We start from the raw sequence: 27,149 nt of genomic DNA on the forward strand, positions 1-27,149 counted from the left end.
TTCTTAATGACCAGCATCCCCCAAGAGTAACTTAAGACATCTGAGTGTGGACACACCAGGTCACCCTGATCCAGATGGCGAAGGCATGTCGGGCGCACGCTCGGCTCCCTGGAAACTCTTTTTATGATACAATTTCATTTTTTAATGGTTTGGGTTTTGAGATGATCATAGAATCAGTCACAGAGCCCCATCTTTCCGCGGGGGGCATCTTGAGAGACTGCAGGGACCCAGGCTGGGGACTTGACACTGAGCAGCCGCGGCAGCCGCTCGCCCTCTCCAGCCTTCACACACCTTCATCTGCCGTCCGTGTGTGCAGCACGTGTGTGCAAACCCACATGTGAGTGTGCGCATGGCTCTGTGCATTCTCACCCCGTGGTGTCAGTTCGTGGAACCCCAACCACAGACATGGCCGCTGCGTCCCCCCAGGGCCCTTCCACGCGTGCCCATCCCCCACTTACAGCTCTGCCTTGAGCAGTTTCCATGGGACGGCGGAGGTCCCGAATGCTTCAGAGTCGCTAGCCTCGAGCTTTGTGTTGCTTTTGAACTTCACAGGCCGCGTCTGGATGGCTCTGTCCACTCAGCCGCGGGGCTGCAGCTCTCCCATGAAGCGCCGCTGGGGTTTCTTTGACACCCACTCAGATGGGGGTGTGGTGGCCCAGGGCCCAGGGTGACTCCTCTCTCTCTGCAGACGGACGGCCTACGCCTACAACCCGGAGCCTCAGATGTTCGCCCCCAGCAGCGCGGCTTCCTACTTCGAGGCCCCGGGGGGCGCCCAGGTGACGGTGGCAGCCTCGTCCCCACCAGCAGTCCCCTCCCACAGCATGGTGGGCATCACCATGGATGTTGGGGGGAGCCCCCTGGTGTCCAGCGCAGGAGCCTACCTCATCCACGGGGGAATGGACGGCACGCGACACTCCCTGGCCCACACTGCCCGGTCCTCACCAGCCACGGTATGTACGAGGCCCGGCCCGCAGGGTAGACTGCGCTAGACGGCAGCAGCGGGGATGGTGAGTAGGAGGCGGCCCACGGGCCTGGGAGACACCACCACGCAGACCGGCCCGGGGACCCCAGGCTGCCTGAACCACAGCTCCTTGTTGGTAAAAAGAGGGGGACATCGCAGGTCACTGGCTCTTGTGAAACTGGAACATGAGAAAGCCTCTCCCTGAGGGTGGGTGTGCCACTGTGGTTTTCTTGCTGTCACCTTCACGTCGTTGTCCTGGTCAGCCTTCATCCTTAGCAAAAGTGCCCTGACCCAGAGGAGGCCCCTGAGAACAGCTGCAGGCCCTCAGTGCCCCGTCACCCTGCAGGGCCGCTTTCAAAACTGGATTTTCAGTGTTGACTTTTGTCTCGTGTGTGGTTCTGAACTCACAGAGTAGAACTGACCTTGGCGCACGGTCCCACGGGGTTTGACACGTGTCGGTCTGTGCAGTCATCCTCCGTCCAGACCCACTGAAAGCTGCCCAAGAAGCCCACCACCCTGGTGACCGCCAGTCCGCTCCCTGTCACCATGGGGTGAATTTGGGGGGTGTGCTGCACACAGGGGATTGTGCGGTGGGTGACCTGCGAGACAGTGTCTCCTGCTCAGCCAGGGGCCTGGGTTCCGCCGGGCCCTGCGAGGAGGCGAGCTGGTTCTCTGTGGCCGAGGAGTTTTGTACCTGGCAGTCACTGGAGTGTGTGGCCTGCCTCCCACCGAGGGCCACACCAGGCTCCACTGGGGGCCCTGGCGAAGCCCGCAGCTCCGTCCCCGGGCACAGGCTAGGTGTGGGCGCGCGTGTCCTCTCGGGTGGGAACCTGTGAGGGGAGTCCTGCTCACAGGCAGGCGCAGGCGTGGCTTTGCCAGTCCCTGGGCTCTGCCTCCCCAGCACCCGGGTCGTCCCTCCTAGGAGGCGTGCCCTGGCCTTGCTATGTCTGCAGCTTGAGGCTTCCTGCAGGTGACACTGGCCAGTTGCCACTCATGTGTGACCTGCCTCTCCTGTGGGCTCTCGGGGACGAACCAGTTCAAGTCGTTTTTGTCATTTTCGCCGGGTTGGTTGGTTGGTTGTTCCCTTACTGTTGGACACAGAGGACTCTCTTATGCCCTGGATCCGCGTTCCCATCAGAGATGCTCTGCAGAAGTCTCCCCAGCCTGTGGTGTGTCACTGTCATCTCTAAAGAATGTTGATCGACAGGAAAAAAAATTCAATTTTACTCAGATTCAGTTTCTCAGTCTTTCTCTTTGGGTTTGTGCTTTTGGTGTCCTGAGACTCTGCCCACCTTTAGCCTCCTTCTCCCCGGATGTCCTGTGAAGACCTGTAGTGTCACACTTTAAGTCAAGACGTGAGCCACAGGCTGATTGCCTGTCTTGCACACACAGCAACCAGTTGTCCCAGCCTCGCTGTCGAAAGCCGAAAAATAAAAACAAAGAGCCATCCTTTCTCCTTTGGATTGCTTTTATACCTTTGTCCAACATCAGTGGGCCACCCTGCTTCAGGGTGTCTGCCCTAATCCGCGGACCCATGTGCCTATCCATCGCCAGCAGCCCCCGGCCGGGCCACCACAGCTGGGCAGGAGGCGTGTGATCGCGTGGCGCTGCTCCCTCGGTGCGTGCTGCTGGTGTGTGAACTGAAAGTTTCTATGAGACTTTCTTTTTTTTATAGTGGTAGATGGACACAATGGCTTTATTTTGTTTATTTTTACGTGGTGCCAGGGATCGAACCCAGCACCTCACACATGCCTGGCAAGAGCTCTGCCACTGAGCTGCAGCCCAGCCTCTCTGGGTCTTAGGTCAACTTATCTACAAATGCAGAAATGCTACTGGACTTTGATTAGTCGTGTCCAGTCTGTCCATCAGTTTGGGGAAATTAACATCTCTACTATGCTGAGTCTTCTGACCCATTATGTAAATTCTTTGAATTTATTCATTAGCATTTTGTGATTTTCAACGAATGGATCCTACATGTGCTTCTTAGATTCATTCCTAGAGCTTCATGGTTTTGAACCTACTGTGAGTCATAGCAATTTTGGAATTTCAGTTTCCAACTGCTCATTACTAAATATGAAAATGCAGCTGGTTTTTGGCCATTGATGTTGTATTCTGCAGCCTTGCTGAACACACCGTTTCGTTCTGTGTTTATTGTCTGAAAATATAAGTGCTTTTCCCTTCCCTTCCACTGGGTGCCCCTTCCTTCCTCTCGACCTGGCACTGCCAGGGCTCCAGTCGGCGCGGGTGGGGCTGGAAGCCCGGGTGTCCTGCCCGGCAACCTCGGGAGCCTTGGGAGCCTTGGGAGCCTCGGGCCTGCTGCTGAGCCTGGCCGACTCCTAGGTCCTCCCGGGGCCTCTACTGCTAGTTTCTGGGTGTCTCTTTGAACAGACGTAGAATTCTGTGAGACGCTCGTTCTCGACTAACAGGGTCACCGTCTCTCTCTCCTGCACAGCGTGGACGGAGGGATCGCACTGACGGACTGTCACCTAGGCAATGCCTTCTTAATTTGGTGTGAGGCTGATCTCCTGAACTAGAAAGTGACAGTCTGATGTTGTCCCTGTTCCCTTGCTCTGGGTGTTTGTGGGTCAACCTGACTTCAGCGAGGCCTCTGAGTCTGCTGTCCTCTCTCTTCCTGCCTCCGAGTAACTCCCAGAACCCAGTGCTGAGGGCAGGCGCGGCCCTGGCCCCCTGCCCTGGAGAGAAGTCACTTGTTTTCTAGGGGCTGTGACACTGTGGGATGTGCTTGCTGCTCATCCAAGGTGTACCAGCTTGTGCCCAGCCCCATCAGCAGTCAGAGCCTGGGCGGCCACGGGGGCCAGGCATGCCTCAAGGACTGGCCGGGAGGGACTTGGTGTTGGGCTTTATCTTCTCGCAGCCTGCGTTGATGTCCATGCGTGGGGCAGGCTTGGCCTTGGAACAGGCTCCAGCTTGTATAGTAGGACGGGCTGGGGCCACGGTCCCCCCATGAGCAGCCTCGGGGTGCCCTCTTCAGCAGCCCTGTGGAAGCCGGAGTGCTGTCGAGACCTGCCTCCCGGGTCCACAGCTGTCCCAGTTGCTTTGGAATAATTGAAGTTTTAAACCAATTAGAAATCTAGCAGCAGGCGTGGTCTCTCCCTCCCTCTCCCACATGTCCCTCCAGTCACCGCGGGTTCCATCTCCCAGCTGAGAATCGGAGCCCCACTACCTCCCACACTGCGTTGTCCCTTGACTTGTTTTGGCATGGAGACACCTCATGAGGACAGCACTGAGATCCAAGGGACCGTCCAGGAGCCAAGAGCAGGAGCGAGGGACAGCCCCAAGAAGCAGCAGAAGCCCAGGCTCCGCTCTGACCCTGACTCTACCACGCGGCCTGCGCAATGGTTTCATTAATGAGGTTCTAGGCATAAAGTTAGTTAGAAGAGATCGAAATAAAACACACAGACTCAGTTACCTTATTTCTATTGCCAGGTCTGAGACGGCTCCCCTCTCTGGCTCCGACCTCTAACCGCCCAGCAGGGCAGCAAGGATTACTCAGGGCTAGCAGGAGAGAGAGAGAGTGAACACGCCAGGGAGTAGCCTTTTATTGGGGAACAAGAAATTCAGGGGATAATTCCATCCAATGAAGGTTGAGGGGGGACTGCACTCCAAGGTCAGGGTCAGTGATTGGGCCCCCGGGGTCAGTGGTCAGTCACACCCCCACGCGGACGGGTTCTCTCATCAGGAAAGGGCCGGGAAAATTCCGACACAGCCAGAAGCCTCAGACCCTTAACGGGAGTCGCCCAGTCACGTGTCAGGATGGCTTCCCACACCTGACGCCTGCCTATCGTTCACCTCGAGGTTTTTAAATTAATCCTGAAAATACTCTGGAGACTGAAGCAGGGCCACCTGCAGCCCCTGTGACTGGCCGCCTGGTGGCACGCTGATGGCCTAGATGGTTAGTGTTGGGTGGAAACTTTCTGATGTCCTTCTTTAGCCACATGAGCCCAGTAGCTACCTGAGGGGGTGCTCTCACGGAGGCCTCAGCCCGGGACTCTGTCCAGGGAAGGCTGCAGGACACTGCAGCCTGAGGAGGAGCCCCTCCAGCTGGCAGCTGCCCTCGGAGGGACCCAGAGACCACACACAAGAGCACGCCAGACCACAGCCCCCCACAGGGCTCCCGGGGCGCTGCTGAGGACAGAGGGGTTTAGAGTTGAACCATCTGGCCATGAGCAGGAGGGGCTGCAGTCTCTCTTCAGGGTGTCCTGGTGTACCAGGTGCACAGCTGTGCTGGGCCGTGTCCTGCCCAGGAGTCCCGGTCGACGTCACAGTCCCTGGCAGAGTATTTCTGGATGTTGAGATAAACCAGAAACTGGAGAGAGGCCCAGCAGCCTCCTCCGGGGACTCATCCTGACTCCCGAGACTCCTGGGTGGCCCTGCAGGGCAGATGGCAGGACAGGCTCTGCCAGGGAGAGCATGGTGGGGACACTGGTCTTTCCGCTGCCTCAGCTGTCAGCAGAACCTCTCTGAAGCTCTGAGGCCCTGGGTCCGATGTGCAGCATCCCTGCGAGTTCGCCCTGCCCTCTTCCTACCTGCGTGAGGAAGTCGTTACGTACAGCAGAGCTGGGACCGCGGCGGCCAGCCTGCAGGACACTCAGGGTCTTCTTCAGAACCTGGTCCTCGACCCCAGTATTCACAGTGGGCTGTGGCGTGGCTCACGGTGGGCACTTCCCTGGCACGTGCGAGGCCCTGGGTTCCATCCCCAGTACCTCCAAAGAAAAGAAAAGAGCCGGCATTTTTGGCCTGAACTGCTGGATGCCAGCTCTCCAGGACCCAGCCTGAGACGTGCCATGGCGTCACCTGGCAGCCACCTGCTTCCAACACCCAGCTGGCCCTGGCCACTACCCGCCACACCCGCCACACATGCACCAAAGTCTCCTGCTTTGGCTCTTACTCCATGTCCTGCTGCTCATAACTCGGGACCACAGATGGGGTTTGGTTGGGCTCACAGTCTGGTCTGAGGTCACGGTCCCACGTCTGGGGATGGCCTTCATGCTGGCAGAGAACCGGCATGATACAGGGTGTCACCTGGTGAGGGACAGAGAGAGCATGAGATCCAGCCAAACAGGCCCTGGTGGCAGACCCACTCTGGAGGTGACCGCTAACCCACAAGTGGCTAGTCCAGTCACCAGGGGAGAGCCCTAGTCCCTCAAGGGTCCCACCTTGTCCTGCCTCTTGACACCTCACCTCAACCCTGGATTGAAGGCTGAATCTGGCGTCTGGAAAAGTGGTACTGAGATCCGGGCCGCCACAGCAGGGCACAGGACGTGGCGTGTTTTGTTGGGGCTGGTTTGGAAGGAGGGCCGTGGAGCACTGAACGCTGAACTCAAGTAGCCAGAGTGACCGGTCATGGAGGCGAATGTGGAAGTGCCCAGGTGAACCTGAAAGGCTGCACACCGGTCCCCCACCAACGCCTCCTGGGCCAGGCAAGTGCAGACAGACAGAGCAAGAATGCCTGTCGCCCTCTCAGCCCCAGGCCCCACGGGTCCCTCCCACCTGGACCAGGACGTCCCTCTTTTCCCTTTTCTAACCTAATTCTAAGACTTGTCCCTCTGCCCTCATCTTCCAATTGTCCCTCCTCCTGTGAAAACATTCTGAATTTTTTAATAAAGAACCTTGAGGGTTCTTCTCATAACATATTCAAACTTTTATTAGCTCCTTCTATGGTAACGTGGCTAAACTGTATTTTTGAACAGATGGTCAGCTGCAGCGAGTCTAACAGCAGGCCCCTGTCTCTCTGGTCTCCTGTCTGGGTCTTCGGGACCATTGTCCACTCCCATTGCTGATGACTCTCCCGGGAGGCAGGGTACCAAATCCTGGCAAACCCAGCCTGGTGATGCCCTTGTCAGCTAGAGACACACTGGACTGTGGCAGAGGGACCCTCCCTAGGAGGCTTGCTCAGTGGGGTTATTAGAAGTAGAATGTTCATTTTTCACACACTGATGAGCTCGGAGAAAGAGTGACTTCCATGCTTCTTGAGTGGCAGCCCGTTCCTTCATTACCACTCCAGGCCCAAGGGCAAGGGGCCCAGAGAAGCCCCCCAGACTTACTGTGAGACAGCTGGTGGGATGTAGGTCAGTTGTCTGGGGGGCTCTGGAAGCTCATTCTCTCTGCCATCCCTGCCAGGTCTTGAGACGCTGTATCCCAAGCTTTATTGAGATTTTTGATGTGTATATTCATGTCTTTCATCAAATATGGGGCTTTCCAACCATCGTATCTTCAAATGGATTTTCAAATCTGTGACTTCAGTTTGGTTCCTCTTTGTAATGTGCCTCCTTGTGGATATTCTCTATGTGGCAAGACCGCGTTCTCCTGGTCTCTGTGAGTCCTTGGAGCACATACAGTAGCCTTAAACTCCTCGCATCATAAAGACAACGTCTGGCTTCCCCAGGTGGCTCTGTTTGTTCCCTTTTTGTCGGTGCCTGGGCCGTACTTTCTTGTTGGCTTGTGCACCTTGTAGATTTCTGTGGAGGACTAGATATCTTTAATGTTAAAAGGGGCAACTCGGGCCGGGGTTGTGGCTCAGTGGTTGAGCACTTGCCTCGTGTGTATGAGGCACCACATAAATAAGTAAAATAAAGGTATAAATAAGTAAATAAGGGGGCAACTCTGGATTTTGGATCCTCTGTCCTCTCCAGGGTCTATCATTGCTGTGTGTAGTTGTTGTGGATTGTTTATCAGGCTTCCTGGACCGCTTTTGTGAAATCTGTGCATGCTGTCGCGGGGGCCACTGGGATTTCCATTTGGTCAGCCAGTGATGTCACAGAGGTTCCCTTACAGGCCAAGTTTCAGCTGTTTCTTGGTGAAGGATCCACCTGGTTGCTATAAACTTTTTTTAATTTCCGGACTTTGGATAGAGTTGGGTACAGTGGGATTTGCCCATTTATTCAGGACTTTGGTGGAGACCTGGTCCTTGCTCTACTCCGCCTTTCTCACTGATATCACTTACATATTGTAACGTGCCTGAGTGTGAAGAGCTTCTTGATATGGTGTCAGGTTCCATCCTGCAGTGCCGCAACTGACCAGTGCAGCCAAACTAGCAGATTCTGGCGAGGGGTGATGGGAGATTAGAAAAAATAAAGAGTCACACACGCAGATCTTGAAGATAAAGCTGGGATCTGGTGGAGCACTGCTCTCTGATGGGAAGCAGGTCTAAAGAATTACACCAGCCATCTTTATTATATGTCTCATTAAGCAGATTAAAGACTATGCAAGCATTATTCTTTGTATTCATGAAAGTTACAGAGTTAGCAACAGTTACATTCTACAGTTTCAATGTGCAGTGTTAGGAGCATTGTGCAGCTCTCAAGAAAGTCCACTGTTTAAAGTCACTAATTCTCAGGCAGATTCAGGAGCAGTGGAACTCGTGAACCATTGTGGTTATCTTAGCAGGAAGTTCCTTGTTCCCAGGAGCTGTGTGCCTGAGAGCAAGGTTGAAGCTGGTAAGACTCTAGCAACAGAGTGTCCCCATGGAGAGCATTGCCATAGCCACCAGGCATCCTACACCTTTGCACAGAAACTTTCCCAGTCACCAAGCATGCCACAGCCATGAAGCCGTCAGGGACCCCAATCTCAGACACTGGTCTCCCAATCACTGTCACTGCTCTCCACACTGTCATCAGTGATATCTGGTACCAGCCAGAGAGGATACCAGAGCTCTGTAAGAAACTGCCAGTTGTCGCAGTTTGGTGCAGTATCAAGTAAAGATGTCCAGGATTGCCTGGAACGTCAAGTAAGTCATGTTTCTCTTAGGGCTGCACATCTCAAACAGCAGACTGTGGACTGGGGCTGTGGCTCAGTGGAAGGGCACTTGCCTAGCATGTGTGAGGCACTGGGTTCGAGTCTCAGCACCACACATAAACAAATAAATAAAATAAAGGTCCATCAACAACTAAAAATATATTTTAAAATTTTTTTTTTAAAAATTAACAGCAGATGTGACAGTGCAGATGCGGGCATGGAACTCGTCTTCTACTCAGCTGCAGAGAGACTTGGGGAGACAGAAACGAGCCCTTCTTCTCATGTGCTTTGGAAAAATACAGCTATTCTTCATTTTAAAGGGTTATCTATGTTAACCAGTGATGGGTTTATTATTCTTAAATGAATTAATAGATACTTTTAAAATTTCCCTTTACAGTTCTTCAAATGGGAAATATTGATAGATTTAACTCTTTTAAAGAGCTCCTTTAGTGGGGCAGGGTGCACTCGACTTTAATAGTGCAGAGGAGACAATAGAGTAAAACGTGGAAGGCCCCCTGCGGGAAGATGTGTGACCTCTTTCCTGGTGCTGGGCACTGCACAGGCCACCCCACCCCACAGGGCCACTTCCCGAGGGTGGACAGGGCGGGTAGAGCCACTCGGGCCCAGCGCAGGTCAGGCTGGCTCTAGGCCCCGGAGCTCTGTGCCTTCCCACTGCCATCAAGGCAGTGTGCCTCCCGCTCGCTGTGCCTGAGGCTGAGGGGTGGGGAAGTCCGCCTTCCGCCTTCCCTGCTACTCCATGGCACCTTCAGGGTGACCATGGTATCCTCTCCGGCTGGTAGCACATGTCACTGATGACAGAAAGCAGAAGCACAGTGGTCCAGATTGGGCAAGGGAGATGCCGTTGCCTGCTGCCTCCCCCAGCCCAGGACCCATCCCTGAAGTCCACCCTCTTGCTGTTCCCAGGGACGTGGAGGCCTCTGCCTTCCCAGCAGTTCCGGGGGTGGAGAGGAGCTTTGGGCTCCTGCCCTTCCTCGTAGCCCCCTGCCTGTCATGGTGGCCACAGCAGATTCTAAACACCCAGTTTCCAGATAGGAATCGGGGTCACATTCAAAACGTGTAAATGTGGTGGCAGCTGTGCACGGCTGGGTGTTCTCTCCTGTTCTTCTGAGCACATACCTGTCCCCCGTGCCCACCGCCCGGTCCTCAGAGCCCCAGGAAGACCACTTCCTCCAGGAAGCCCTCACAGTAGCCAGGCCCTCCCGCAAGTCTGTCCTCCACGCCTCCCTCTCTGCACAGCATGGATCCGTAGGTCAACTTCTGGGCCTGCAGGGGCCCAGGGCCTGTGTCTCTGGCCTCGTTGGTATTTTCACAAAGCATCCAGCTCTGGGCTTTGCAACCGGTTGGGCTGGCCCAGATGTCAGCGTGGCCATCCACCCTCGTGCGATTACGTGACCCTCCCGAGCAGCAGATGTGGTGGGGGAGGCGTGTGGGGACGGCGACGCTGGCTTTGCTGACGCTTCCTCTGTGGCTGTGTATTAATGTGGTCTGCATGCGCACGTGCAGTGCTGTGTCCGGACGCTGCACCAGGCTGCGGGGCGCGGCTCCGCTGCTCCTGTCCCTCAGGCTCTGGTGCATGTGCTGCAGGAGGTGGCCTCGGCTCTGCTCGCCACTGTGGATGGACCTCCCCTCCTGGGTCAAGCCTCTCTCCCTGAAGTCGGAGGAGCTTGAGTTTGGGTGTTGGCAGAAGGCAGGTCGGGGCTGATGCTAACCATCTGATCTCCTTTTTTTCCTTCCACTTTGTTTTGTTTTGTTTTGTTTCTGCACATTTTCTTTAGCTTGAAATGGCGATTGAAAACCTCCAAAAAAGCGAAGGAATCACACCACACAAAAGCGGCTTACTCAACAGCCATGTAAGTGTGTGTCCGCCTGCGCTCTGCCCGCGCCGCCCGCTCGGCCCGCTCCGCCCGCTCTGCTCGCAGCTCTCCAGAGCCTTTAAAAGCAAATAGTGAGGTGACATCTGAAGAGTGCCAGGAGGGGGGGGGGGTCAGACCACAATTCCAGCCAAGCCACCTCCCACAGCCAGGGATGTGCGCTGGGGTGTGGCCCGGGGGAGCGCCTGCCTGGCACATGGGAGGCCAGGTTCATCCCAGCACTGCGAAATAGAGGGACCTGGTGGTGGCACGCGGCCTGGGCTTCCCTGGGGCCAGCCACTACTGAGCCTGGAGACTCCAGCAGTGCCTGGAAGGTAAGCCGCAGTGTGCCAGATCAAAAAGGAAATGACCCTAACATAAGCCGCAGAAAGAGGGACAGGAGTGCCGCCGAGACCCCTGGCTCTTGTTCCTGGGGTCAGCTCTTTGCAGAAATGGTGATTGGAGAAAAGTGTAAAGCAAGTTATTCCTGCTGACTTTAGCTCCATGGGCTTTCCTCCTCCGCTGCCCCTGGGGAGGAAACGGACTTCAGGCCAGTCCGGGAGGCCCTGACTGTCCCTGCCTGGGCAGCCGTGTGGCTGGCCAGGCCTGAAGGAGGGGCTGGCTTAGTGCTCCCTGGCAGGACAGTTAGGAGGGAAGCTCCTGTCCCCACAGGGGCCCTCTCAATTTTCTTCAAATGCTCCCGTCAGGTTTGCCCGAAGTGGGAAGGGGGTGTGGCATTTTAGAGCTGGCACCTGCCCCTGAGCTCAGAGCATGCCTCTGGCCGTCGGCCACTGGACAGGATTTTTTCCTGAGAACCCAACTTCGAAGGGAAAAAGGTTTGACCTTTGGTCAAACCCAGTCCTGACCATGACCCAGGACTTCCTTGCATCTAGAGAAACGTCCCGAAGCTGGGTCTGTGGGTGGTGCAGGTGTGGCCAGCGGCTCCAGGCAGCCCCCGGAGCATCTCAGAGGCCTGTGACTGTAGGCAAGAGCCATGTGTCCTTCCACCAGGGGCTCAGGCACAAATAGAAACAGAAAAGGCCCCTGCTCAGCACCCACCCCATGCAGGGGCAGTGGAAGGTGGCCCTGGACGATGTCCTGCCTTGGACAGGGCCTAGAGGGAGGAGTGCTGAGCGGAAGCTTCAGAAGGGCACAGGCGAGGAGCCGGCAGGCAGCAGCGACCTGTGGGCCTGGAGGAGAGAGTGCTGCGGAGGCGGGATGGGCCTGTGTCGTGGGAGGTTGGCAGGTGGCCAGCAAGCCACACGGCCGGCGTCCTGGCTGCTGGGTGACTCTCCGGCTCCCGTGGGAAGACGGGCTGCTTCCCTCCAGCATGGTTCTGAGTTGACTTTCCCGGCAGAGAACTCTGCCCTGGCCGTGCCCCGGTGGGGATCTGCCCTGGGTCCCTTCTTCCGCGGTGGTCCGCAGACGCTGGCTTGGGCAGGAGTGAACAAGCCTGGATCTTGACCTGTCCAGCCAGAGCGCCAGAGGGCAGGGGCAGCTAAGCCGGGTCCTCCGCCAGGTCCTCCGCCAGGCCACATGCGCTCACCACGGCCTCCCTGGGCTGCCTGGGCTGGGATGGCTCCTGTGGTGGGCAGTGGCCTTCTAGAAGTGCTCGGGGGTGTCACAGCCCAGCTCCTGGGCAGCCTGGCCTGGGGAGACAGGCCCATGTTCTGGTGGCCTCGCAGCAATCACCCCCTCAAGGATCCTGGCCAGGTCAGGGAGCCTCACCAGTGGCAAGACCTTGCCTGTGTTCTGCTGCCACACGGTGACACGAGTCACCGTCTGCTGTGTGCAGAGTGCTAGCCAGGTCAGTACCGAACAAAGCAGAGGGGAAACACTCTGAGGAGCCCAGCACTGGAGGGTAGAAGATGGGAATTGCGGAGGCCACACCCAGTGACAAGCAGCGTCTCCCAGACCCAGCTGGGCGCCTGGGAGCTGCCCACTCCCCCCACCAGGGGCTGGGACCCAGGAGGCCTGCAGGCCCAGGGAGCTGCCCCCCACAGGAAGAGTCCATCCAGGCAGAACCAAACTGCATAGCACCCCCAAAGGAGGCGGCCCAGGTGGGCCCCACTGGGCAGGGCATGGAACAGGGAGCAGCCTTTGTGAAGGGAAGAGGCAAAGGAGGAGGCGCCACTGAGCAGCTGCCGTGAGCCGCCACAGCACAGGGAGTGCCAGGCCCCTCCAGGGGCTGCGTCCCCACGGCCAGCTGACACTGGAACCCCACAGCGAAGCCGTCCCTGTCCAATAAGATGTGCTCTTAGCGTTTCCACACCCCGGGGAAGGGTGAGGGCTTTAGATGGGTGGTTCCGATCATTGGGCTTTTGTGTTTTAAATCAAGAAACAAATAATCAAAGGTCCTTTAGCTGCCACCTGGTGTCCAGGTGTGGGCTGGCATGATGGCAGCTGTACCCCGCGGGCCGGGCTCTGCCGCGCCACGGGGCGCCTGTGGGAGCCGCTGCCCTGCTGTAACACGGGGTGTGTCTGCACGCAGTCCGTGACCCGCGGGTGGCACTGTCGGGCCTGTGGCCTCGCAGCTCGGCCCGGCGGGAGCCTGGTGCAGGAGGACCACTCCCCTCGTGGCCAGGTGTGGACAAGAGAGGGGCCCCACGACCCCCAGGAGAGCACACTCGAGACCTAAGACCTCCCACCAGGCCTGGCCCCCCCGTCGCCCAGCCGCAGACCAGGCCTGACCCCGTCCCCGGGTCCCAGCTCGGGCAGCGCCCTTGTCCAAAGCCTGCTTCCCGCCAGCGCAACAGGCTCCTGGCAGTGACTCCTGCCAGTCTGCCACCTGCCAGCTCCCCGACTCCACCCTCACCCGTCTACCCACTGCTCGAACCAGCTCCTGGCACGTCCAGAGCTGGGCCCGGACCCCCGTCCTGCCTCAGGCAGGAACAGTGCCTTCAGGTGCTCAGCCCCTGGCCCCCCGCTGCCCTCCTCCTCCACGCCTGCCTCCAGTGCTCTCCAGCCCCCTTCAGGAAGGTCCAGAGTCAGAGCCTCCCCTGAGCCACCGCCACCACCGTCTGCCCCGGCCACTCCCAGCCAGCCTCGCCAGCTCCAGTCCCTCTCGCGGCAGCCACCGGGGTCCTACGGTGGATCACGGCACTGCTCTGCTCAGAAGCCTCCATGGCTCCCACCTTCCCTGGGGTCAAAACCCAAGCCCTCCCCACGGTCCACAAGTGCCTGCATGATCCGCTGTCCCCTCCTGGCCTCTTGGCCTCCCTCGCTCCCCCTCCCTCCCTCCCTCTACTTTAGTCACTGGGGCTCCTGGCTCCTCCTCCAACGTGCCAGGCTCGCCCTGCCTCAGGGTCTTGGCACAGGCTGTGCCCTTCTCCTAGAATGCTGCTCCCCACGGCGGCCCACTCACCCTCACGCCCTTTCTTACTGGGTGCTTTCTCAGGGAGCCTTCCTGCCCTCCCCTGCCCTCCCCTGCCCTCGCAGCACGTCACACCATCCCTCGTTCTGTACATCTTTCTTGCTTACTGTGGGTCTCGGCCCTAAAATGGCTGCTTCTGGAAGGCAGGGGTGTTGCCTATTTGTTTATGGTCAGCTTGCAGCACCCAGAACAGGGCCTGGCCTGAGTCCACTGGCAGTGGATAGTCAATGAGTGGGTGAAAAGGAGGGTGTCCAAAGTTTGATGATCAACACGGCCAGCACTGGGGCTCAGAAAGGCTGCCCAAGCTGTGGCGTGTGGCCAGTCGGGACCAGCCTCAGGCGCGTTCGCCCCATATGTAGTCACGAATGGCAGAGCGACACTTGGGGCAATAGGACTACAGGGCTGTGTGTGCCGTGCAGCCTGGGCACATACCAGGTGTGCCCTCTCCCACATGCACCTGCACGCAGTGGTGTTTGCACAACAAGGAAGTCAAAGGGCACATCTCTCCAAGCGTGTCCAGTTGGTGAGGAACAGGTGGCTATAGTGGGAACAAGAGCCCTGGAGGACAAGGGGTGGGCTGAGTGCAGTGTGGACGTGAGCCCTGCCTTCCCGTTTTGAAGGAGGGACACCTTTCCACAGGGGCTGTGGCTGCAGAGCCCAGAGCCGCAAGGCGAGCTTAGTGCTCGGGGTTCTCCATAAAAAGCAGCGTTTAGCCTTTGGCCAAGCGGCGAGCACCACGGGCCAGCAGGGCTCCACGAGTATGTGCCCTTGGAAAGCGTTCTCCACGTCCCGTTGATGTGGACATAGCACAGCCCAGACCGACCACAGAGTACCCAGAATCTGCAAGGCCATCTGTCCAGCCCTGTCCGCTCCTGAGCATGCCAAGTCACCTGAGGCCAGGAGGGGGACCTCTGCGGCGGGCGAGGCAGGCACAGTCAGGAGGATGAGCTCACGTGGGCTCTTGCAGGGCCCGACGGGGGTGCTGGATGCTGGTGCCCAGCTCCTGACCTGCAGCCTGTGCCCTGGAGCCGCTCACAGTCCCCCAGGTGTAGCCAGGCGGAGTCTGTAAGTGGTCAGAGCACAGCCTGGCCTGCCCGCCAGGAGGCCACCAGACAGAAGAGAGAGGGCCGTCACTCGTTTTGGAGAACAGCCCACCCTGCCAAAGCAGAGCTGCCTCTGCCTGCTCCGCGCCCCCAGAGACTGGTCGAGACAACCACACACCTTTTGACATCAGCACCCACAGTGACCCCAGCAGGGGGCTCTGCCCTTAATTTACGTGTCGGGGGTGATGGGCAGAGGCTCCTCTTGCCAAGCCTCTCCTCTGATGTGTGAAGCAGATGTGTCCAGCTGGCACGAGCCTGGCGTCCCCTAGGCCAGCGTGCAGTGCCCTCCAGGCGGCCCCCATGACACCTGCTCCCCAGGAGCTGAGAAGCCGGATCCCCATTCGGCTCCTGCCCGACTGGCTGACGTGTTCAGCCTCAGGACATTGGACTGCTGGACCTGGCTCCCGCCACCCCAGAGAACGACCTGAGAGTGCATCTTAGCTCCCCACTGTGGGGTGACACGGAGGAACTGTCCCTGGCCTCAGTAGCCAGATGCTGTCTGCTGGCTCTGTCCCCTTTCTGTTCAGGCACCCCTGTTTTTATTTTTGGGTTTTTTTTGGGGGGGTACCAGGGTTTGAACTCAGGGCACTCAGCCACTGAGCCGCATCCCCAGCCCTATTTTTTATTTTATTTAGAGTCAGGGTCTCACTGAGTTGCTTAGCGCCTTGATCTTGCTGAGGCTGGCTTTGAACTCATGATCCTCCTTCCTTGTTGGCCTCCCGAGCTGCTGGGGTCACAGGTGTGGCCACTGCCCAGCCAGGCAACCCATTCTCATTCCTCCAGGTGATCTGTGTTGTCTGTCATTCTCAGATGTCTTCAGAGTCCTGGGGGACAAACAGGGACACCCATCTCATCCCTGCCCTGGGGATTGCGTGCCCAGGGGAGACGAGCAGTCAACAAGCGCAGGCCAAATCTGGACAGGAAGCGAGGTGGAGATTCCAGGGGCTCCAGGCCCTGGGAGACCAGGGGAGGCGGATGAGAGCACATTTACGCCACCACTGCTTCTGGCCACACGGGCAACATCTGGTGGCCTGAGGGAAGTGGCTTCCACGCTGGCCACCCTCCCATCCCTGCGTGTGCTGCCTCCTCCCTGGAGGGGACACGGGGGGGGGGAGTGCAGGTGTGGTCACTGTGGCCGCCTTGGTGTGCAGAGCAGGCTGTGCCCTGAGAGGTAAGAGGGCAGAGCCTCAGAGGTTCAGTTCAGTTGGACTTGCTTGGACAGTGTGGCCCTGTCCTAAGATCGCATGGAGTGACAGGGCTCAGGGACATGAGAGGCCCTGGCCAGAGAGACTCTGGGACAAAGACAGGCGCCTGCCACCGATGGTGTCAGCAGAGGGCGGGCAGGGGTGTGGGGAGGCCAGCAGTCAGCACAGGGCTGTGGAAGTGAAGCCCAAGGAGGTGAGGAAGACGCTCTCCTCCTAGGCCCTTCCTGCTGCCCCAGCTCACAGGCCTCAGCCCTTGACCGCCACCTGTCCTCCACCTCTCTTCCTTGGATGAGGGCCTGGGTCCCTCCTCCCCAGGGCCACAGCACCCACACTGGACACATGAGATGGACAGCTGCTAATTAGTCACCAGTGGTCACAGCCAGGGAAGGGGACATTGCAGACCACAGAAGGCCACACGGGGATCCACATCCAGCTGTGGGAGGCAGGCCTGTGGGGACAGCAAGGAGAGATGGCCCCCGGTTCCCACGGAGGAAGCCGTGGACTTGGGTGGACAGCTCTGCAGCTGGCAGGGAACCGAAACCCAAGGCTCCAGGATGAGCAGGGCTTGCCCGAGGGTCCCTTCAGGAAGGAGGCTGCTGACCTGCAGAGCGCGTGGCAGCAGAGAGGCCCCGAAGCCTCTGCGTTTGCCCCTGCGTTTGCATAGGGCCTGGGGCCTCTGAGGCAGGACTGGCCACCCTCCTGCCCTGCTTCCAGCGCAGAGGCCCAGGCTCCCCGTCCCCCAGAGAGCCTGCGCTTGGCCCAGTCTGGCCACTTCTTGGCGGCTGCCTTTCTGTTGAGGCCTCTGCTCCGTCTGCGTCTTCCCCACCTGCAGGGGGCGGGGGGCAGCCCCAGGGATGGAGAAGGGAGGACCTCGAGGGGGCAGGTGGGCAGGGGCAAGGAAGGCAGCGCAGAGCGCAGGGGAGACGCCACCATGGGTCCTGCAGGTCAGCAGTGCGTGGCGCGGGGGGGCTGGGAGGCAGCACTGCCCTCCCCAGGCGGGGCGGCCGGGGCCCTCAGGTCCCCGAGGGCGGCTGGGACAGGCCTGGCTCAAGGCCTCCTCCCCCTCACAGCTCCGTCCTTGCGCCTTGGCTTTGGCTCGCTGGCCTCTGGGCAGCGTCAGGACACTTGGTGAGGCGGCTGCTGTGTGGGGTCCCTTCAGGAAGGAGGCTGCTGACCTGCAGAGCCGAGTGGGAGGGGACGCGCTGAGCCCCTGCGCCTGCCCAGAGGCAGCAAAGCTCTGGGGCTGGCCCTTCCCCTCCTGGCTTGACCTTGGCCCTAGCAGCGCCCTCAGCTTCTGCCCTGTGGCGTCTTGCACAGACCGAGCTGGAGTGACCGTGCTCCATGCAGGCCGGGTGTGGGGCCTCATGGGTCCTCTCCATCGGGGTCTTGTCACCGTGTGCCCCAGGTGCAGGCTCCGCCCCACCTGCCCGCGCTCTGTGGCCTCAGAAGTGCCTGGCGTCCTGTGCGCTGAGGGCGCGTGGTGGGGCTGTGTGGTGGAGCATGCCACCGTGAGGCTTCATCTCTTTCTGGGTCACATGCCATCGCGACGCGTAAGTCAGGAGCCCAAGAGCGGGGCTGGCCGAGCAGGGGATGAATGGACGAAGGAGAACTCAGCCCTGGCAGCCAGGGTGGCTTGGGCCCTGGCGGTTTCTCGGAAAGGGAGAGCAGGCCCTTCAGTCCCAAGTCCACGTGGCACTGAGTCCTGGGTTCTCAAGAGCCACGTGTCTCTTTCCAGCTCCAGTGGCTGCTGGACAATTACGAGACCGCCGAGGGCGTGAGCCTGCCCAGGAGCTCCCTGTACAGCCACTACCTGCGGCACTGCCAGGAGCACAAGCTGGACCCCGTGAACGCCGCGTCCTTCGGGAAGCTGATCCGCTCCGTGTTCATGGGGCTGCGGACCCGGCGGCTGGGGACCAGGTGGGTCGCGGGAGCCCAGGCCACCGGTGTCTGACCACCCACATCCTCCCCTCTTCCTTTTTCTGGAAATGGGCTTCTTGGCACCTGGGAGGGGGAATCTCCTGCAGAGGTGCCCTGACCTATAGCCCCATCGGGTGAACTTGGAGCCATGGCCCCATTTTTTTTCCTTTAGAAGCCAGTGATGGACTTGAGGTTTTCTCTCTGTTTCAAATTTCTCATAATCGCAAGTTTTTATTTTTGCTGTTGGAGGCAGCCCCGGGTTATCTGCCCTTCCTGGATGCTTGCCCACCTCCCATGTCCTCTCCCGGGCCAGCAGCGGCCGTGGAATACCACAGGCAGTGGGCTCGTCCCCCAGCCGGGCAGCTCCCCTTACCAGCAGAGAAGGCCGCCCGGCCAGGTCCAAGCCAGTGGCCTGGAGCATCCGTAAGGTGACCCTGTGGCAAGCCAGGCTTGGCATCTGCCACGACACTGACAGAAATGGCGTTAGGGCCTTCGTCTACTCAAAGCATCAGCAGCACGGCGGCAGTGGGCCCGAGAGAGCAGAGCAGAGGCCACCGGGGAAGGACAGGCCCCAGGCCTCGGGGTCACGGCCAGCTCTGCCTGTCTCCACCCAGCTGAGCACACATCTCTTCTAGAAAGTGCCAGGGTGCCTGTCCCCAGCCTCGGGAGCGTGGCTTCAGGAGCCACAAAGTCTGCACGGCTCCACCTGTTGGCCAATTCTAGGTCCCATGCAGCTCTCTTGTCCCCTTAACAAAATTATTTAAAGCCCTCTGGTCATCATTTTTCCCATAACGAACCTCGGTGACGCTTCTCTGCCATGAGAGTATCCAAGGGTGGGAGGAGTCGTTAATGATGACGGTCCCCAGGGGGCGTGGGGGTTAGACAGGCTGGCCTGGTTTGCTCGCTGCAGGACTTCTCAGAGCCTTTATTATACTAAAAAAGAGGGGACTTGCCACAAGGGGCCAGGGTGAGAATGCGCCATGAACGTTGCTCACACGGGTTAGAAAACGCAGAGGGCTGTGAGGAGCCACCTTTAGATTGAGGTGTGCGGGGACTGAGCCCGGGCCGTCTGCTCCAGGGGCAACTCCAAGTACCACTACTATGGCATCCGCCTGAAGCCAGACTCCCCGCTGAACCGGCTGCAGGAGGACACGCAGTACATGGCCATGCGGCAGCAGCCCCTGCACCAGAAGCCCAGGTGGGTGATGTCCCCAAGCTGAGGGGGTCAGGTTGGGTCCCCCTGGAGAGCTAGGAGGGCAGTTTCCTGAAGGTGACATTTGTGGGCCAGGGGCTTCTGTTGACCACCCTGCTCTAGTATCCAGGGCACCAGGACTCGCAGCTCTGCCCAGTGCGTGAGGCCAGCAGCCTCCAGCAGCCAGGGGTCTCCAGCCCCTAACTTTCCCTTACACTCAGTGGGAGTAGAGAGAGTTCCCACCGCTGTCCCCCACAGCCCCCACTGACGGCCTGCTCTGATGCGTCGTGGTCACTGGGCCCGCAGTCCGCATCAGGCTCATCTGCTGTGCTGTGTCCAGCCACACGTCTCCACCATGACAGCCTCAGAGGGGCGTCACGGCCTCCCCGCCCTGGGTGTCCCCTCCTCTCCCACCCCTGGCAACCACCGATCCTCTCACGGTCTCCAACATTTAGCCTTTCCCAGAGTCTCAGAGTCAGAGTCACACATCTTCACTTTCTCAAGCTTAAGGGGAAACGGTGCAGCAAACCCGTCAGGGTGCCCAGAGAAGGGGGACTCCCGGCCTCCCCGCGGCTCCTGGGGGCTGGGACGGCCAGTCGTTTCTGGAATGGTCTCTCCTCTGTGTGTCACACACTTCGCCAGCCTTTAAGGCAAACCCTTCACCGCGCAGGCCTGCCGGCTCTGGTGACGCTGCCAGGCAGCGGGTGGTGGTGCGGCCACAGACAGGAGGCAGACTCCACCACCCAGGGCCTTCGTTTCTGGGCCCTGGTCTAGGGCTGCTGTCCAGCGCCCCCCACACAGGCCAGGAGCACCGAGTCGCACAGGAGCGGCTCCAGAACAGAGCCCTGGCCCATCCTGTCCTTTCTGCCCACACAAGGGACCCTGTCCCTTCCTTGGTTCAGCTTTGCCCCTGGCAGACACCTGCCACTCTGGGAAGTGTCGTTTCAGGAGCAGCTCTCGTGAGGCAGGGTTACGGACTTGCATTGGGGCAGCCACAGCCTGCACCAGGTGGTCCCCCACACCCAACTGGCACTTTGTCCTCCCCCGTGAGGCCCGCCCCACTGCCCACTGCCCAGTGGGAACAGGTACAGCCAGCTCTGGTACTGCCTGCTCTGCACGGTGTCTGGGGAGACCTCCCTCCTCAGGTCCTGTCCCTGGGTGAGCTGCCTGGACAGGCCACCCCTGCCCTCTGGCTCCACCCTTCCTTGAGGCCACAGGATAGCAGCTGGGAGAGTGCAGGTACCCACCCAGAGACGGGAGGGAGTGTGCACACCCAGCCCGAGTGTCACCAGCAGTCAGTGGGCACACTGGCCATCCACTCAGTGGAGCTCGAGTCTGCCTTAGGAAGGAAGGGCACCGACCCCACTCCAGCTCAGATGGACCCAAGGACATGAGCCAGACACAGTGCACGCTGCAGGGTCCACCCGGAGGTCCCTGGAGTCTCGGATCCACAGAAAGAGGAAGCGGCAGGGTGGGAGCGGGGGCTGGAGGGGATGGGAGTCGGGTGGGTAATGGCTGCCCAGCCTTGTGAGCACTTAGAAATGGCTAAGGGGGAGTTTTTGTCTGTGACTTGACAACGTGGTTAAAAATCGTGCACATACACCCAAACTGAATCCTGCTCAGCCCCCTGCTCCTTGGGCCTTCCCAGGCACCGCTGCTGGGGCCTCATAGAGGCACGTGTGTCCCCTGCCCAGGTACCGGCCAGCGCAGAAGACGGACAGCCTGGGGGACGGCAGCTCCCATAGCAGCCTGCACAGCACGCCGGAGCAGGCCATGGCCGCGCAGAGCCAGCACCACCAGCAGTACATAGGTAGGCGCAGGCGCAGAGCCAGCACCACCAGCAGTACATAGGTAGGCGCAGGCGCGGGGGTCCTGCTGCCGGGCACGCGCACTCGAGGGCGCGCTGCCCACGGCACGGCACGCTTTCCTCGTGATCCTGCTCAGTCAATGGGAAGCCCAGGAGAACTCCCAGGCCGGCTTCCCGGGGTTTTAAAGTGATCCGCTTTGCCAAAATAATTAATTAATGCATTAAGTGACCGTCAGAAAAATGAGTCGATAAAAGAAAGTGTTGTCCAGAACCTGAGCTGGGCTGGGGACAGAGCTGGGTGGGCCGAGTGCTCGCCCCCACAAGGCCCTGGGTTCCATCCAAGGGCCACAAAAATAAATAACAGCCTGCGCTCAGGGGGCGGCAGCTCCGGCCACCGCTGGCTTTTCTTCCCGGCTCCCCTGGAGCCTCTGGCCTCTCGGGCAGGGCGGGCGTGCCCTCCCTCCTGGGCCTGCCGCCTGGACCCCCACCCCCGGGAGGCCTGCGGGCATCCCTGTCAGACTCTGGAGACCCTCGAGGCTTGTATTTTTTCAAGTCTGGACAGACCCTTCTAGGCTGGTTCCTAGAAGGACCTGCTGGTGCCTGGCCTGTGCCCAGGAGGTCACAGTGGGGCCACAGAGACTGGTCTCCCCACATGCGCTGCCCTGGCTGGCTCTGTGGGTGTCCATGGGCTCCCCACTCCTGCGCCACAGCTCTGAGAATCGAGGTTTCGAGAGCTTGCTGTGTGCTCGGCTCCCTCTGGATCAGCTTACTTAACATCCCTGGGTGTGACAGTATTGTCCCCATTTTGTACTCAAGAAAACTAAAAATTACAAAAGTCACCAACTGCATGCAGGAGCCCGGATGCCTGCCCAGGAGCATCCCCGGCACATGGGCTTCTCGACTACGCGTTGCCCACTTCCTAAGGGCCGGTTCTGACCTCCTGTTCCTCCCAGACGTCTCCCACGTCTTCCCGGAGTTCCCAGCCCCCGACCTGGGCGGCATGCTGCTGCAGGAGAGCATCACACCGCACGACGTCAAGGCCCTGCAGCTGGTGTACAGACGGCACTGTGAGGTGACAGTGATGGCCCTGGCCCCGGCCCCATGGACCCGCCCCCCAGTCCTTCCCTGGAGTGGCTGCAGCCTCAGGTCCCCTCCAGGCATGGCACGAGGGGACAGGAGGCCTGAGTCCCCCTGCCTCCCCTCTCCCGTGGTCATGGCTGCTCACTGCGTGTTCCCAGGACACAGGGGATTCGTGCTTTCACGCGTGCATCCAACTGACCAGCTGCTGTCCCTCCCAGGCCACCTTGGGCGTCGTCATGAACCTGCAGTTCCACTACATTGAGAAGCTGTGGCTCTCCTTCTGGAACGCGAAAGCCTGCTCCAGCGAGGGCCCCACCTCCCTGCCTGCCAGGTGACACCCCCCACCAACCACAGGCAGCCACCCCTGCCCAGTCCACAGGCCCACCAGGGTTAACTTGCAGACTGTTGTTTGCTGATGGCCACAGGTGACCCACAAATGTCCAGCTCCCTGAGAATGGGGTCTCAGGCACCTCCTCTTTTAGACTTCCTGTTGTTGAATTTTGACCCTTTTCAAATCAGACTGTTTAATAGAGGTGGCCATGACTCAATCCCACATAGAGGTGACCTTGACCCACTGCTGCAGTGAGATAAGTCACATGGGCCACAGACAGAGGAGGGGACACTGTGGATCCTGGGGAAGACCCAGAGGTGCTCCATGGTGGCCTCCAGCATCACGTTTGAGGGTGGGGCAGAGCTGCAGGGCCCGGGAGCAAGCCCACAGAAGCCTGTCCCCACTCACGGGGGGGGGGGGTGTGCTCTCTGGTCTTCCCGTGGCGGGGCAGCTCCCCCTGCCCAGCAAGGCTCACCCACCTACCCATCCCTCCACAGTGACGACGAGCCAGAAGGTGCCGTCCTCCCCAAGGACAAGCTCATCTCCCTGTGTAAACATGACCCTGTCCTCAAGTGGATGAGGAGCTGTGACCACATCCTCTACCAGGCCCTGGTGGAGATCCTCATCCCGGACGTGCTGAGGCCGGTCCCCAGTAAGAGGCCCATCTCCTTGCCTCCCTCTTCTTCCCATCGTCACCTGCGCACGCGTAGCCCCTCCCGCCCCCTCCCGCCCTCCTCAGGTAACACTCCCGGGTCCGCGAGGGCCTATGGATTTGTCCTTGTTCCTGGCCCACGGTGTCAGAGTTAGTGGCTGTCGGGGGCTCTGCCAGCTGTCAGGACACTGTCCAGGGCAGGCCAGGCCAGGCTCAGTGCTTTCTGAAAGATTTGCTGGAGGGCATGAGTGGCCCGATGGCCTCTGAGAGTGGCTTGGTCACAGCTCCAAGCTGTCACTGTGAGGGAAGCAGCACCTCAGGGCCACGTAAAGTTGTCACCCACCCTAGTCCTGAGGATGTGCCAGCACCTGCTGTCCCAGGTTCCCTGTAAGATTGGGGCTTTCCTGAGCGGACAAGGGATGGCCAGGATGGCAGCACAACTCCTGCAGCCTGCTGGGCTGGGGGCCACCTAACCCCACCAGATCCCACCCGACCAGTGCGCACGGAGCCCCGGGCTGCCCAGCACTGTGGGACCCCAGGCTCTGCCTGTGATGGCCCCAGAGGACATGAGGGGTCAGAGTGAGGGCGTCGTGAGGAACACGTGAGCCCCTGCGGTGGGCTGCTCCAGGGCCTCCGCCCTCCACGGCGATGACAGGCCTCACAAGGGCTGTGGTGCCCGCCCAGGCTGAGTGCCCACGGCCCTGGGGGAGACAGGAGCATGGAGAGCTCAGGCCGCCCGCTGCTGGGCACTAGGCCAAGCCTGGCAGCGGCCATGGGTGCAGGGCGAGTCTGGGTCTTGAGGACTGCCAGGCTGCTTTCTGCCAGGAGATGAGGAAGGACAGACAGGCCACCTCTCTCCGGTGGCCTCGCTGCCTGGAGCTGGTCATTGCAGACCAGCACGAGCCTCCAGTGAAGATGCGAGTCCTGGGCATAGTCCCCTTTTGCCACCATCAGTGTGGAAGTTGGCAGAACATTCTTACATGCATGTGGCGTATGCATCGGGGTCTCCCCTGCCATCGCTGACGGGGCTGGGTGTCCTCTGGGGTGGGGTCCTGGGCGCTGCAGGGTGCTGGGCTGTGGCCCTGGCCTCCACCAGCTGCACACCAGGAGCTCCCAACTGAGACAGCCACAGATGTCCCCAGATACTGCCCAGTGTCCTCTGGGGTAGAGTCACTCTGGGTGAGATTCACCGTCCTAGACAGGTGGGCAGTGGCAAAGGGTGGCTCTCCCAGGCCTCTTCTCTAAGTGTCCTGGCCCCAGTGACCTCGGATGCCTGCAGTTCCTTCCCCTGCAGCTGTCCTTCCCGGGCAGGCATCTCCTGCACCCACGTTGTCCCACACGTTCCTCACTGTCAACCTTGTGGCTTGTGTCTCCAGGTACCTTGACACAGGCGATCCGTAATTTTGCCAAGAGCTTAGAAGGCTGGTTGGCCAATGCCATGAGTGACTTCCCGCAGCAGGTCATCCAGACCAAGGTAACGTCAGGCTGGGCCTGGGCCCCCACCCTTGTCTGGGAGGACAGCTGCAGCCACAGGCCCCAGGGACCCCTTGGTCCCTGCGTGCTCTGGGGGGGGGGGAGCGGGAGTTGGCAGGAGGGGCTCCCTGCCCTGCTCCCCAGAAACCCGAGGACCACTGTGCCTGAGAGTGGCTGCTTCTCTGTGTCAGGCGGGCACTGGCCCTTTCAGGGAGCCCTGGGGATGCTCTGTGTGTGGAGTAGGTGCCGGCAGGGAGGGCCATGGCGGGCATCATTCAGGGTCCTATCCGGGTTGTTTCCACGGTGGTCACGGGAGGAGGTCCCATCTCCTCGCTATAACCCTGTCGTTACCGTCCTGGCCACAGACTGAATTTTAAAGGTTATGGCCATCTCTCCTAGCGGCGACCTCGGTGGGTTCACAAATCTGAACTGATAATTAAAATCCCAATAACTTAAGAAAATGGCGAAGAAAGCTCGAAACACACAGAAGTACCTTTTCAAAATTCGGGGATGACTCTCTGGCCTTAGGGGTCCGTGGAAAGAGAGAGAGGCACTGGGATTCTATGTTCTTATATAGGGACACACGAGGGGAGGTCCCATGGAACATTCTGTCCCCCAAAGGGCAAAGGGGTAGGATTGCAAAGGAACAGGAGGGTGTGGCTCCACCCCACCGGGTGACACCCACCCCTGGAGCCACACCTCATTATCCCGGCTGGGGTCAAGCCCCCAGTTATTGGGGGGCGGAGATCCTTCAGCATCTCTTGCTCAGGAATTCAGGGCGTGTATTTCCAGATACACGCTCCCAACAGAAGGTAGAGATTTTGCCTATGTGCGAGAAAGAGAATGACTAAGTGGCATTTGGGGGCATTTCCCAAATAGCTCTGGGGTGCAGGGGCCTCTGGCGCCCCGCCCTCGGTCTCTGCGGCTCTGGGCTGAGTCGGGCGGCTGCTGTGAATTCCCACTCCCAGGCCACGCCCCAGAGCTTGGCCCGGGATGCCCAGGAGTCTGCGTTTCCCACTCACAAAGAGACTGGAAGTGGCCACGGCTGTACTGTGGCCATCTGAGCCCAGCGTGGCGTGACTCTTCGTCCTGCTGTGGCAGAGCAGGGCCCTCTCCCGCTGCCTCCTCCCTGCAGGGAACTGACAGAGCCCCTCCTGCCCCTGGTTCCGGGGCCTGCGGCACCTGGTGATCCACACTGTCCCCTCGCAGGTGGGTGTCGTCAGTGCCTTTGCCCAAACTCTGCGGAGATACACGTCCCTCAACCACCTCGCCCAGGCGGCCCGGGCCGTGCTGCAGAACACCTCCCAAATCAATCAGATGCTCAGCGACCTCAACCGCGTGGACTTTGCCAACGTGCAGGTGACTTTCTCAGACGTGGTCCTCACAGTCTGGCTCAGAACAGGGCTGAGTTGCAGAGAGGCCGTGACTTCAGGGTCCTCCCCGCACTGGCCTAGGCCTCCCTCCTCTGGGAAACCAGGAGTCCCATGGCTTCAGCCCACAGCAAACCCACCTGCCCGGGGCCTGGCCCAGCTTCTGCTGCATGAAACGGGTGCCCGGTCAGAGCCCTGCCCAGCCCACCGTGGTCCTGGTGGCTCCATTCCTTGATGGCTCAGGCCCCTTTCCCGCCCAGGCGCTGTGGCTGACACCTCACTCACCCTCCTCACAAACGCCCCCAGCTTCCCAGAGCTGGCGCCACACTCACATCACCTCCCTGATGCCGTCCTCGTGGCTCTGCCCTCTGGGCTGAAGGAGCCACAGGTGACAGCTGCAACTCTGTGTTCACCTCACGTCCCCCCTGAGTTTCTCTGTGGAATAAGTGAACACACACACACACACACACACACACACACACAAAACCAAAACAAAGATGCGGTGTGACACGAGCCTCCATCCAGGAGGCCTGTGCACCCTGGACGCCTGACAGGCCCCGGCCGTGGCCGGCCTGCAGTGTAAGGCAGGTGCTGAAGGTGCTCGGCTCAGTGGTCAGTGGCCAATGTCAAGGAGGCCCAACGGGTGCCCACGCAGTGGTGCAGTGTGTGAGGCCCTGGTTCCAGCCCAGAACCAAAAAAATAAAGAACAACCCGACTTGGGCACAGCCCGAGGCCCCCGCTGAGCCATGCTCAGGTCTGGGGGACTGTAGTGTCTGGGCCCCGTCCTTGTGTCAGCACAGGGCGCCACTGTCCCTGTGCTGTCTGCAGGAGCAGGCCTCGTGGGTGTGCCAGTGTGAGGAGAGCTTGGTGCAGCGGCTGGAGCAGGATTTCAAGTTGACCCTGCAGCAGCAGAGCTCGCTGGACCAGTGGGCCAGCTGGCTGGACAACGTGGTGACCCAGGTGCTCAAGCAGCACGTGGGCAGCCCCAGCTTCCCCAAGGCCGCCCGGCAGTTCCTGCTCAAGTGGTCCTTCTACAGGTAAGGCCCAGGCTCCGCCCAG

General features: G+C 59.8%; 1 protein-coding gene across 3 annotated transcripts in view; it reads left to right on the forward strand.

Annotated features, from left to right (window-relative positions):
• The window catches only part of Rfx2 (regulatory factor X2), an 83,148-nt gene that overhangs the window by 50,908 nt on the left and 5,091 nt on the right, over window positions 1–27,149 (forward strand). For 2 of the 3 annotated variants that reach the window (XM_046443939.2, XM_046443941.2), the window contains 11 exons: window positions 689–950; window positions 10,513–10,587; window positions 18,004–18,185; window positions 19,264–19,383; window positions 21,072–21,187; window positions 22,138–22,256; window positions 22,483–22,595; window positions 23,093–23,247; window positions 24,624–24,721; window positions 25,930–26,079; window positions 26,919–27,127. In XM_046443939.2, coding sequence (XP_046299895.1) covers window positions 689–950; window positions 10,513–10,587; window positions 18,004–18,185; window positions 19,264–19,383; window positions 21,072–21,187; window positions 22,138–22,256; window positions 22,483–22,595; window positions 23,093–23,247; window positions 24,624–24,721; window positions 25,930–26,079; window positions 26,919–27,127 — 1,599 coding nt within the window. The remainder of the gene's footprint in view (window positions 1–688; window positions 951–10,512; window positions 10,588–18,003; window positions 18,186–19,263; window positions 19,384–21,071; window positions 21,188–22,137; window positions 22,257–22,482; window positions 22,596–23,092; window positions 23,248–24,623; window positions 24,722–25,929; window positions 26,080–26,918; window positions 27,128–27,149) is intronic. The other variant, XM_046443940.2, reaches the window with a different exon arrangement.

Source organism: Marmota monax, unplaced genomic scaffold (genome assembly GCF_021218885.2).
Source record: "Marmota monax isolate L192 unplaced genomic scaffold, Marmota_monax_Labrador192_F-V1.1 WCK01_AAM20220418_F8-fsc00102, whole genome shotgun sequence".
Classification (NCBI taxonomy): domain Eukaryota; kingdom Metazoa; phylum Chordata; class Mammalia; order Rodentia; family Sciuridae; genus Marmota; species Marmota monax.